The sequence below is a fragment of the Schistocerca gregaria genome, chromosome 6, assembly GCF_023897955.1.
Source record: "Schistocerca gregaria isolate iqSchGreg1 chromosome 6, iqSchGreg1.2, whole genome shotgun sequence".
NCBI lineage: Eukaryota > Metazoa > Arthropoda > Insecta > Orthoptera > Acrididae > Schistocerca > Schistocerca gregaria.
Window position 1 is genome coordinate 543231952 of NC_064925.1, and position 12463 is coordinate 543244414.

The following is a 12463-nucleotide window of genomic DNA, read 5'->3' on the forward strand; positions in this document are numbered from 1 at the left end:
GGCTTTTCGATTACTTTAAAAACAGAGTTATCACCCTACGACACACCATGTGTTCACTGCAAAACAATACCCAGTCCCTGAGCGGTTAAAAACTCCGACTCGGCCGGAAATCAAACACCGGTGCATCGGTTAGCAATCCGCCGCCCTAACCGCGCAGCTACCGACGTGAACAAGTCAGAACGCTGCCAAGGATTTCTCATCGTGGAGGATTTCATCTTCCACCAGCGAAATTTATAAATGCTAGATGGTTGTTGGTGTGTGTGGGAGTGATATAGTGCGTCTCCTCAACGCATCCCGGGACGCGCTCCATGGAATTTAATATATCCGCCGTCCGCGGATAGGAAAATCTGAGAGCGGTTTTATTTAAACTAAAGTCTTTTTTCAAAATTTACAAAACAATATTCGTGAAGTAGGACTGATCCTCCAAGCCTACCAATAACAAAATCAGAGATTCTTCCAAACATAAACTGTCTGTAGTAACCATACAATTTCACCAAACCAAGCCCCGGGTGTCTCGTGAAGAGCGGTGCGGAGTCCACGTTGCCGTCACCTGAGTCCCAGGACGAGTAGAGGCCCTGCGGTACGCTGGCGGCGGTGGACGATGCCGCGGCGGCTACGATGACACCAGTGGGCTCGCTCGGCGTGAACTCCCTCTCCAGGTTTTTTTTTCTTTATTGATTTTCAATTCCCCCCGAAGGGGGGCGGGCTGGCAGCAGCTTAGTACGCTGCTCTACAGCCTACAGACTTTTTTAAAAACGGAAGAAGAAAAGAAACAAGAAAAACAGGCAATAAAACAGGGACAAAGTGTAAAATGGCGGAAAAATTCGGAAAGTTAAAACAGAAAGCAAAGGGGTTGGCAATGTTAATAAAATATACAGGAATCAGACAAGTAACGTAGTAGACACACAATTAAAAAACATGGCGACAGTCTGGTTTATGTTTGCAAGAGATAAAAAAATCACACCCAGCGACAGTATGATGGCCGTTCGCTACACTTCCCAAAAGACACAACACGGAACACTCACTGTAAAACACTGCACGAAATGGCGGCACAAAGATGACACTCCCGATCCAAAGGCAATTGGGGGGGGGGGGGGGGGTGTGGAGGACCTGGAGGAGGGTGAAAAACAAGGAGGGAGGAGAGGAAAAGAAAAAAAAACGAAAAGGGGGGAACCAAGGAGGGAGAGGTCTCATAAGGGGGGAGAGGGGCAGGGCAGACGCGAGAAGGAATGAGAAGAGGCAGAAGAGGGAAATGCAAAAGGACTCGCGGGAGAGAAGGGGGGCAGAGAGAGGGGAGGTGGGGAAAAAAGAGGATGTAAATGAGGGGAGAGGGAGCCCGGGAAAAAGGCAGAGGAAAGGAGGGGGAGTGAGGATCAGAGTTGATAGGAGGGATAGGTGGAGGGAGAGAGGGCATCATCTGGGAGGGGGAGTTGATGGAAGCCACCTTGGGAAAAGAGATAAAGGGTGGAGAGATGGAGGGCAGGGGGGACACGACAGTGAAGACGTGGCAGGGGTCCTCTCCAGGCTCCTGCGCCAGCCTAAATACTGCTTGGCGCACGGCTGTGGCTGGCTCTATTTGCAGTCACGTGTCGAGCGGAAGGAAAGAGGTCCGCGGATGTAGCGACCTCTTGCGGCGCCGTGGACGCCTCCTGGTGGTCTCTGGGAAGCGTCTGTTTTTCCGGGACGACCGGCCAGGCTGACCCTTACTCGGTCCGGGGCCCGCTGTAGCGGTATGCTTCGCGGGAAGCGAGAGTTGCAGGCGCTTAGTCTGGTCACAGTAGAATTTAAGTCGGAGGAAGGAGCAGGCCAGTCCATTTGACGATGGTCCTCTTCTTTCAAGAGCTGTTCTACCTGCACTGGTCTATGCGTTCGCGTATTATCATCCATAAAAATGAAGTCGTGTCTAGGAATACTGTTGAACATAGTGTTTTGACGGTTCAGGTGTTACGGTGTGGGGAGGAACAATGTTGCATGGGCATCCAGACCTCCAGATCTTTGAACTCGGCCCAGTCACTCGTCAACGTTAGTGTGACACAGTAAGCCCTGCCCATGTGCTTCTTTTCAGAGGTGCATTCGGCACTGACTTCATTCTTATGGATGACAGTGGGCCACCGTATCGAACAGCACAGCTGGAGCAGCTCTTGGAACGAGAGGGTATTTGCCGAATTCACTGGCCTGCCCGTTCCTTAGACTTAAATCGCATGGAGCACGTGTGTGACGCATTGAGGAGACGTCCACATGCACTATCAACCATCCAGCGGTTGTGTACTGCACTGGTGAAGGAATGGGCCGGCTGGAATGGCCGTGCGGTTCTAGGCGCTGCAGTCTGGAACCGAGCGACCGCTACGGTAGCGGGTTCGAATCTTGCCACGGGCATGGATGTGTGTGATGTTCTTAGATTACTTAGGTTTAATTAGTTCTAAGTTATAGGCGACTGATGACCTCAGAAGTTAAGTCGCATAGTGCTCACAGCCATTTGAACCATTTTTGAAGGAATGGAACGCTGTACCACAATAAATGCTCACCAACCTTGCAGACAGCATGGAAGCACACTGCAGCCGTCTGTGATGATCACAAACGCTGTTAAGAACTACGTCCCGCCTTTTGTAATGTCTAGGGGACCATCATAAACCGTCGTGATTTGAGTGTAATTAATGTTTTCAACATTTCGCGGCCCTCTCAGCAACAGTATTAATAATAATTTTAATAATCAACAGCTTCACTTGCACCGTATACCTAGAATTTACCTAGGTTTCAGTCGGGAGAACCCAACCTTCTTCAGAATAATAGTAACTACCGTTTGTCCGTAGTGGACATCGTCACGCTAAAACTACAAATTCATGAATTATCGTCAGACTGTGAAAACGTACCTGAAGGTGCCTCGGAGCCACTTCGCGACCGAGATTCGGCACACACGAGCGCTGTACTGGAACTCATACTTCACGGTCGCGAAGTGGCTCCGAGGCACTTCTGTTATTCTGGATAAGGTTGGGTTCTCCCGACTGAAACCTAGGCAAATTCTAGGTATACGGTGCAAGTGAGGCTGTTGATTATTAAAATTAAAATCAATGTTATTAATGTTCTTAAATAAAAGTGTCATTTCTGTTGGTTTCATTGCGCGTTTCTTTCAGTTCCTCATGTGCTATACTGCACCAGTTCTTTCAACGTATGGTCCAAGTTTCATGGAGCTATGTTACTTGGTAGTGACACATCGTGCCACAGTTACTTTCGTCCATACGTTTTGCACACCAGTGTACTAGAACATTATCAAATATCAGCCATCCCTGGACGATGAAGTACTAGCGGAAAGGAAATTTTTGAGAAATATCGCGATCTTGTCCATCTAATAAGGGAAGCTCTTGTATCCCTCGCAGTTGACATGTCACGAGGGATTAGAATACAACTACGTTATTCTCTTCATGGATTAAATGGGGTTTGAAAGCATAGTTGCGAGTAGGAATGGGGAGGGGGGGATGGCTGATGTTGGATTTGGGAATGTCGATAACTGGAAGGTACTGTAACAGGAGTTATAGCGATGTTGGGTTGCGGGCTGGGACGGGTTTTGGAGTCTTGATCTGAAGAGGGGATACATTTAGCTGGAGTATAGGCGATGCAATGTGTAAACTTCAAAAGGAGAGAGACAGTTACAATTTTCTTGGGCTAACAAAGAGACAGGGCCCTGTCGTCACCACCGGTCTTGTCCTGATTTATGATATACACGAGGCTTGGCCAAACATGAAAGAGAAGTGGGAGCACCAGATGGCCAGGCAGTTAGAAAAATATAGCATTTTTGGCGGGGTCGGGCGAGGCATTAGCTGTTTAAGTTAACCTCGTTTCTAGCCAGCAATTACGACAGTGGGAAGATTATAGAACAGTAATTAGAGGGTTGTGGATTCGACTCAATCAGCAAATTTTTTTAAATTTCTTTTATTTTAATTTGTACCTTACTTACACTTTAAATAACCCGAAACGCTACTGAATGTATTGTATTTATTAAAATTTTCACAAAAGACATCAAAAGATAAGGCAAATGAAAATTCGGGTTTGCAGATAAATCTGCAACGTATCATTTGCCTCAAATGCACCCCGCTAGAGCAACTCTGCGATGTCTGTTTTTTTTTTTTGCCTGCTGAAGATTTTCATCAACAAACTTCAGAACAGCTCTAATCTCATGGACAGAGAAAAGGAAATCGGATGCCTAGATGATTGCATCAAATTACACGGACAGCTATCCTCGCCTGTACTGGGCTAAATAATGCGTTACGCAAGGTTTGCTGCCAAATTGCGTGATGAGAAAGAACCTTATTTGAATGTAAACAATTTTGTTTTTCTATAGAAATCTTCAAACAAGTGTGTAACAATGAAAAAGCAGCGTTCATAAAGTGTGCAAGATGCCCAAAAATTACTGCTTCCTGTTCTCACGATAGGTATCACCCCCTCATCATCTCTGAAGTAATAAAAGTACTTAATGCTACATACGAAGTTCTTGTGTGTGCCTTACAATCCCTCCCTGGGAATATACGAGGTTGAGTCAAATGAAAACCTTGAATATTTTTAGATATTATTTATTGTGCAGGAGTGGTACAAAGCTGTTTCACTTTTCAACGTAATCCCGCCCACGCTTAATGCAAGTCCTCCAGCGCTTACAAAGCACATAAATTCCTTTAGAAAAAAATTCTTTTGGTAGTCTGCAGAATCACTCATGCACCGCGTGGCGTACATCTTCATGAGAACGGAACTTCTTTCCTACCATTGCATCTTTGAGTGGTGCAAACGCATGGAAATCACTTGGGGCAAAGTCTGGTGATTATGGTGGATGAGTAAAACACTCAATATGCAGGTCTGTGATTGTTGCAACTGTTGTACGGGCAGTGTTGGGCCTTGCATTGTCATGTTCCAAAAGGACACCTGCTGACAGCAATCCACGTCGCTTTGATTTGACTGCAGGGCGCTGATGACTTTTTAGGAGATCTGTGTACGATGCACTGATGACAGTGGTCCCTCTAGGCATGTAATGCTCCAAAATGACGCATTTTTCGTCCCAAAAGAGAGTCAGCATAACCTTCCCTGCTGATGGTTCTGTTCGAAACTTCTTTGGTTTTGGTGACGAGAAATGGCGCCATTCCTTGCTCGCTCTCATCGTTTCCGGTTGGTGGAAGTGAACCAGGTTTCACCCCCAGCAACGATTCGTGCAAGGAAGGCATCATCTTCTCGTTCAAAGTGCCGAAGAAGTTCTTCACAAGCATCAACACGTCGTTCTCGCATTTCAGGAGTCAGCTGCCGTGGCACCCATCTTACAGACACTTTGTGAAATTGGAGCACATCACGCACAATGTGGTGTGCTGACCCATGACTAATTTGTAAACATGCTGCAGTGTCATTCAGTGTCAGTCGGTGGTTTTCCTTCAGTTTGGCTTCAACTGCTGCAATGTTCTGTGGAGTCACAACTCGTTGTGCCTTACCTGGGCGAGGAGCATCTTCCACTGAAGTCACACCATTTGCGAACTTCCTACTCCATTCGTAAACTTGCTGCTGTGACAAACATGCATCACCGTACTGGACCTTCATTCGTCGATGAATTACGATAGGTTTCACACCTTCACTACGCGAAAACCGAGTAACAGAGCTCTGTCATTCCCTGGTGCAAGTCGCAAGTGGGGCGGCCATCTTTATACTGATACTGTGACGGTATGTGTGCATCTGCACTATGCTGTCATCTACAGGCTATTCTGCCCGCTGTTTAAGCACGCTTAGCAACTTACAGGATAAGAGCGCCAAATTTCGATTTGTTATTAAAAATTTAAGGTTTTCATTTGACTCACCCTCGTATTTAGAATCCGAAATTTACTTTGTGTGGTGTACGTACTGTAAGTACACACACCATCAGATTATTTGACTTGTCTGTCTAACGATGTAGGCGAGTGTCAGCAACATGTCTCGTGGTCTTATCGTGGCGTCTTTATCTTCTGCTATTAGATCAGACGATAGAAATGCCACTCGCACGCTTAGAGTAGCAGATTGACGGTGACCAACTTTAAACTGGACTTGATTAATTTTCACACACATTTATTAAAATAATAACAAGCATAAAAATTACTTAACTTGGTTCTGGATGCTATTTACAACTGACAATCTGAAGTTCCTTTGGTTATTGTTGTTGTTGTTGTTGTCTTCAGTCTTGAGTCTGGTTTGATGCAGCTCTCCATGCTACTCTATCCTGTGCAAGCTTCTTCATCTCCCAGTACTCACTGCAACCTACATCCTTCCTTTGGTATTGGTATGTTAATCTTGTTCTGACATATATCTCTATTACTTGACGAAAGTGTCTATACACTTATCTTCATGGCTATGTACAGGAATATCGTAATCTTATTAGGCGCAGACTGAAACTTGACTATAGACTGGTACAGACAAATGTAGAACTCGTACAGACTGGTGCAGACTAATGCCGACTGACTAATCGGAGGTCTGTACACTCGTTATAATACATCGCGCGTTCATGTATCACTGCGCGGGTGTGATCCGCGAGGAGAAAAGGTTCTACGTTAGCAGCAATCTCATTGGCGGCGTTACATATGAATACGCGGATGTGGAGATGGACGAGCGCTGCGCCTGCGCTGTTGTGCTTAGCAGGGCGCGCTCTAGTGGGAAAGTAGTGTACGCGCTCACTTCGCGGAACTACGCACACAAGACGTAGCCTTTCCTTCGCATGGATTTTATGAAAATCTTAAGAAATACAATATATTGACCATTATTTTCTATTTATTTACAGTGTAAGTAACGCGTAAAATGATAAAAATAATAAATAAACCTCCATTCAAGAACTCAGACCAACGGCGCTCTGGTTACCGTTCTTTACTCCTTTCGCTGTGCCGACCGCTGGGTATGAACGAAATAAACATAGACACCTGCACCAAAAACGCGATTTTTTTCAGAATGCGTGGTCATCTTGAGCTCCCACTTCTGTCGCTTTCGTATCTGGCCAGACCCCGCATACACCATAAATCTGGACGAAGTCGGTGATAACAAGTAGACGCGGTCCCCTCGTAAGACGTGCACAGTGTGCAGAGAGTGGACTGTAGAACGGCGAGCCCTGCTGGTGCGGAGAGCTCCACCAGTGGTAAAGCGCGGAGCACCGACGGCACGCGGGCCTACCTTGTACTGCATGAGGTCGACGGCCTGCGTGAAGCCGCCGTTTGCCTGCGACTCGAGGCCGTAGCGCTGCGCCAGCTGCCGCTGCAGCCGCTGCTGTAGATCGGCCGCCACGTGCCGCCGCGCCAACAGCGCCGCCACCGACAGCGACAGCTCCGACAGCAGCAGCGCGAACAGCAGCGCGAAGTACTGCGGCACCACATCACACACACACACTAACACTGTGCGCTCCACCGTAATGCTAACACGGGCCTGCACACAATGTACAGGTGACGAGGGAAATACCCCCACAGCACTCCCCTCGGAAGTAGGGGTAAAATGGCTCAGTGGATAGCCAGTCAAAAGCTGAACTCAAATCATGCGTGAAAACCAGAACGGGGTGTACTGAACTGTGAAAAAAGATGCAAACTAGAAACAGTGATCGTTTCAAATGGCTCTGACCACTATGCGACTTAACATCTGAGGTCAACAGTCCCCTAGAGCTTAGAGCTACTTAAATCTAACTAACCTAAGGACATCACACACACATCCATGCCCGAGGCAGGATTCGAAACTGCGACCGTACCAGTCGCACAGTTCCGGACTGAAGATCCTGGAAAATCAGTACTCAGAACAACCACCACTGGCCGTAATAACGGCCTCGATACGCCTGGGCATTGAGTCCAACAGAGCTTGGATGGCGTGTACAGGTACAGCTGCCCAAGCAGCCTCAACACGATATCGCAGTTCATCAAGACTACTGACTGGCCTATTGTGACGAGCCAGTTGCTCGGCCACCATTGACCACACGTTTTCAGTTGGTGAGAGATCAGGAGAATGTGCTGGCCAGGGCAGCAGGCGAACATTTTCTGTATCCAGAAAGGCCCGTACAGGACGTGCAACATGCGGTTGTGCATTATCCTGCTGAAATGTAGGGTTTCGTAGGGATCGATTCAAGAGTACAGCCACGGGTCGTACCACATCTGAAATGTAACGTCCACTATTCAAAGTCCCGTAAATGCGAACAAGAGGTGACCGAGACGTGTAACCAGTGGCACCCCATACCATCACGCCTGGTGATAAACCAGTATGGCGATGACGAATACACGTTTCCAATGTGCGTTAACCGCGATGTCGCCAAACACGGATGCGACCATCATGATGCTGTAAACAGAACCTGGACTCACCCGAAAAAATGACGTTTTGCCATTCCTGCACCCAAATTCGTCGTTGAGTACACCATCTCAGGCGCTCCTGTCTGTGATGCAGCGTCAAGGGTAACCGCAACCGTGGTCTCGGAGCTGATAGTCAATGCTGCTGCAAACGTCGTCGAACTGTTCGTGCAGATGGTTGTTGTTTTGCAAACGTCCCCACCTTTTGACTCAGGGATCGAAACGTGGCTGCACGGTCCGTTACAGACATGCGGATAAGATGCCTATCATCTCGACTGCTAGTGATACGAGGCCGTTGGGATCCACCACAGCGTTCTGTATTACCCCCCTGAACACACCGATTCCATATTCTGCTAACAGTCATTGGATCTCGACCAACGCGAGCAGCAATGTAGCGATACGATAAACTACAATCACGATAGGCTACAATCCGACCTTTATCAAAGTCGGAAACGTTATGGTACGCATTTCTCCTCCTTACGCGAGGCATCACAACAAGGTTTCACCAGGCAACCCCAGTCCACTGCTGTTTGTGTATGAGAAATCGGTTGGAAACTTTCCTCATGTCACCACGTTGTAGATGCTGCCACCGACGCCATCTTTGTGTGAATGCTCTGACAAGCTAATCATTGGCATATCACAGCATCTTCTTCCCGTCGGTTTAATTACGCGTCTGTAGCACGTCATCTTCGTGGTGTAGCAATTTTAATGGCCAGTAGTGTACGTAACATTAAGCGACTCCGAAGAACCATGGCGTCGTGATTGTGTGGTTCCGGTGTTGGACTGCAAATCGTGTGATCCGTGTTCAAACCTACCTAGTGCCCCATACCTTTCTTTTGTCACAAACTTATGAACTGTCCGTCCGGTCACTGGCGTGCTATACACTGCTTATAGAATATGAGTCATGTGTGTCGTGAGTAAATGTGATGAATAGGCAGAGCAACTGAGATGCTCCCTAGCCCTCTCATAAAAATGAAACGAACAAATAAACTGGTGTGAACTATTTTACAACGAAGGAATTCAAGAGTCAAAACTTCCAAAAAGGAACGCAAGAGGCGTAACACGTTGTACTTGTCTGGAGTAGGTAGGTACGTATGTCTGGAGGTCCCTGCGTCACACATTGCTGTTGCAGACGGACGTTACACCACGATACAGACCAAAGTTTGAATACAGCGAACAGACGCGTCAGTGAGCGAACGGACATTTCTTAATTTTATGAAAACAAGGGACCGTTTGAGGAAGACTTGAACAGTGATTTTCCCCTTCGCAGTTCAATACCATGACTGCCATTCAGAGTTGCTCGTTGTTACACATGCTGATTTTGGACCGTTCACTGTTCCTTTTTTGCTTTTTTTTTCCACAGTATACCTCCTTCCTGTTTTCATGCTTGATCTGTGTTCAGTGTACGGGCTATCGAATTGGCGATTTTACCACTGAATCGGAGGAGGGTGTCATAGAGAGTTCCCCTTGTAAGGCAAAGTCAATAATTCGCCATTTAATGTTAACCATAAGAACCTGTCACTGGTTTATTTAATTGACTATGGGAAGGCATTTGACTATGTCGAAAGAGAAGCAACAAAACAGACAAACATTACAGAATTTGGCGTTGAAAGTAACGAAACAAATCTCTATTTGCTACGCGAATGATGTCAGACATACGTAAAAAAAAACTTAGAGTACTATTCTTACTTTCATTCCACAGTATCATACGGGAATTTTTTCTGAGGCAATTCATCAACTCAAGCTTAAGTTTTCCAAGTTCTGAACTCACAAACATTCTGTAGAGGGCTTATTAATAAACTATTTAATGGCAATGTATATATTCTTTAACGAAATTTACAATTTAAAATATATCTTTTTTTTCAGACCTAGAGTTCAGGTCATGGAATCAATATTAGACATAAGGTTAACTTTCACAAACATTTAACATCACTTGCTTTAGTCCAGAAAGGTGTCCACAATTCAGCAATATACATTTTCAATAACACGCCAGCAGTCATAAAAAGTTAAACTAATAGTAAAGTTCAGTTTGAGAAGAATCTAAGAGTTTATTGATGTTTATCAGTGCAAAACCGATTGGTCTCCGTGTATGGTATGAATAATATTAGATAATGTTAATATTGGGTACAATCTGCCTTCTGCACAAATTTTTTGCAATAATGAAATCATTGTAAATGAGCGCTGTAAAATATATTTTTATGTTTTTTAGTTTGATGGTGAGTGGCTACAATAGCCTAAAATCGTCATTGCACTGAAGTGTATTGAACAATTAATATTCTTTTAAATATAAATATGCTTAGGATTGCCTTTTGACCGCTTCCACTTCCAGCAGGCCATTTTCGTTTGGCATTTGTGGCATGTATATTAGCATATTTGTTCTTATCTTGTAAATTTTTATTGTGCATTCTTATGGTTCGAATTGTTCCTCATCCCAGAGTATCTTCAGCTTTAGGTCGCAGGAGTGTGCAGCAGAAGTGTAGCAAATAAACTAACAAGGGAGCCCTGAGTGCGAGGTCGCACGTTCAATCTCTAGTAAAGCCCATTTGAAAGAGTTGTGTTAGCAATTAGGACAAGAAAAGTACTAGCTGCTAATGACTCACCATGTGCATCAGTGGGGTGACGGAAATCATTGTCCGGGAGGAGCAGAGATCAACCTTTTACGGAATGGATCTATTACACTTCACGAAATGGACATTCAAGAAATGTTAAAAATAAACCATTAACTTGTACCATGAACACCGAATGAAAAATGCCGCGCTACATTGACCACGAAGTTTTGCGCCACCAAAACTGAAGGCGAACCTGGGAGTTACAAACCGTGTAGAGCATTCAGCTAGGTTTCCACTCTTAAAGAGTGCGTATAGAATCATGTTGGTGTAACAGGATGGTAAGAACGGATGAAATGTGTGGCATTCTACCGAATGCGGAATAGTCTACAGTGGACCTTATCGTGAAACTGACTATCCTTTAAGGTGCAGCTGCAGACAGTGCTGTAATATGTTTTATAAGCATCCAGAGGCTGAATTTGTTCTGTGGTTTCAGGTAGTAAGAACTGCAATGTCACACACTTTTCAGGAGAGAGAGTTTTTTTATAAAAGAGTATGATTTTTACACGTGTACCAAGAACCAAGCGAAAGCAAGTTATTTTGACCAGGTATTAGCCAAAACCAGTGCTTATGTCATAGTTTTGGTTTTCTTACGTCCATTTTCCCATTCTTGCTTGTTGTGGCGTCAATATTCCCTACTGCTCTTGCAAAATCACGCACACGAGATATAATAGTAGGGGCCAGAGTACCTAGACTTCTTGCAGCACAATAAATAACTTACAGCCAGTTTACGGCCCAGATTAACAATCGTCATAATTGTATACGAATACGTTAGGGCATTGATGTTACTTGATTTTGGCACAAGTCTCTTGGTACCTCCAATTTCCTGGGTTCCTTTCATAAGGATTTCTTTTTCAAATCCAGATTGGTAAGAGTTGAAAACAAATTCATTACTGAAAGATGGGATGAATTTTTTGATCTCATCTACAAATTTTATGCCGATTCTAAGTCTGCTGTGCATTGTTAGATTGATGCTTTGTTTGAAATTTCCTTATCTTACGTCTTGCCAACGCTGTAACACTCTTTGAAGTTACGCAACCGTCCACTACTCCCGTGAAATCATTGTACTCCATGTCGCACGCAGTTTGATGTGTATAACGTAGCAGGTCACTGTCATGCACATCTTGTAAATCGTATCAAGCAGCCAAGAAAGAGCAAACACCAGTTTTTGTAAAAAGTGTGCCTTGTCCTCCATTGAATACTACACGGTCCTATTGCTTCCATGTGCGTAATAGTGTTTACACCCGCTCCTTGGATAACGATTGCCCTCTACTGCGTTTCACTGCAGACGGTATTTGCGGCTCTCTGTCTGACAAGGAAGATTAATTACAAGGCCCGATAGCTGTTTCAACATCACTTTCACTTGTTAATCATATATCGTCATCACTGCACTCGATATGCACACTGTCTACGCAATTGAGCGTAAATGGCACCACGCATTGCACTTACTCATCTTGCAGGAATTATAATATTTCATCGGCCACTTCCCTCTCACTCTGCGAAATTCCTTGTCTTCATTTCTGACGAAATGTCAGATTTCGCAACTGTTGTTGT

The 12463-nt window shown here is 45.2% G+C and overlaps 1 protein-coding gene across 2 annotated transcripts in view; it reads right to left on the reverse strand.

The window, feature by feature from the left end:
• LOC126278462 (CD151 antigen-like) overlaps positions 1-12463 on the reverse strand; it is a 1693623-nt gene that overhangs the window by 129783 nt on the left and 1551377 nt on the right. For both annotated transcript variants that reach the window (XM_049978598.1, XM_049978599.1), the window contains exon 6: positions 7156-7341. In XM_049978598.1, the coding sequence (XP_049834555.1) occupies positions 7156-7341 (186 nt within the window). The remainder of the gene's footprint in view (positions 1-7155; positions 7342-12463) is intronic.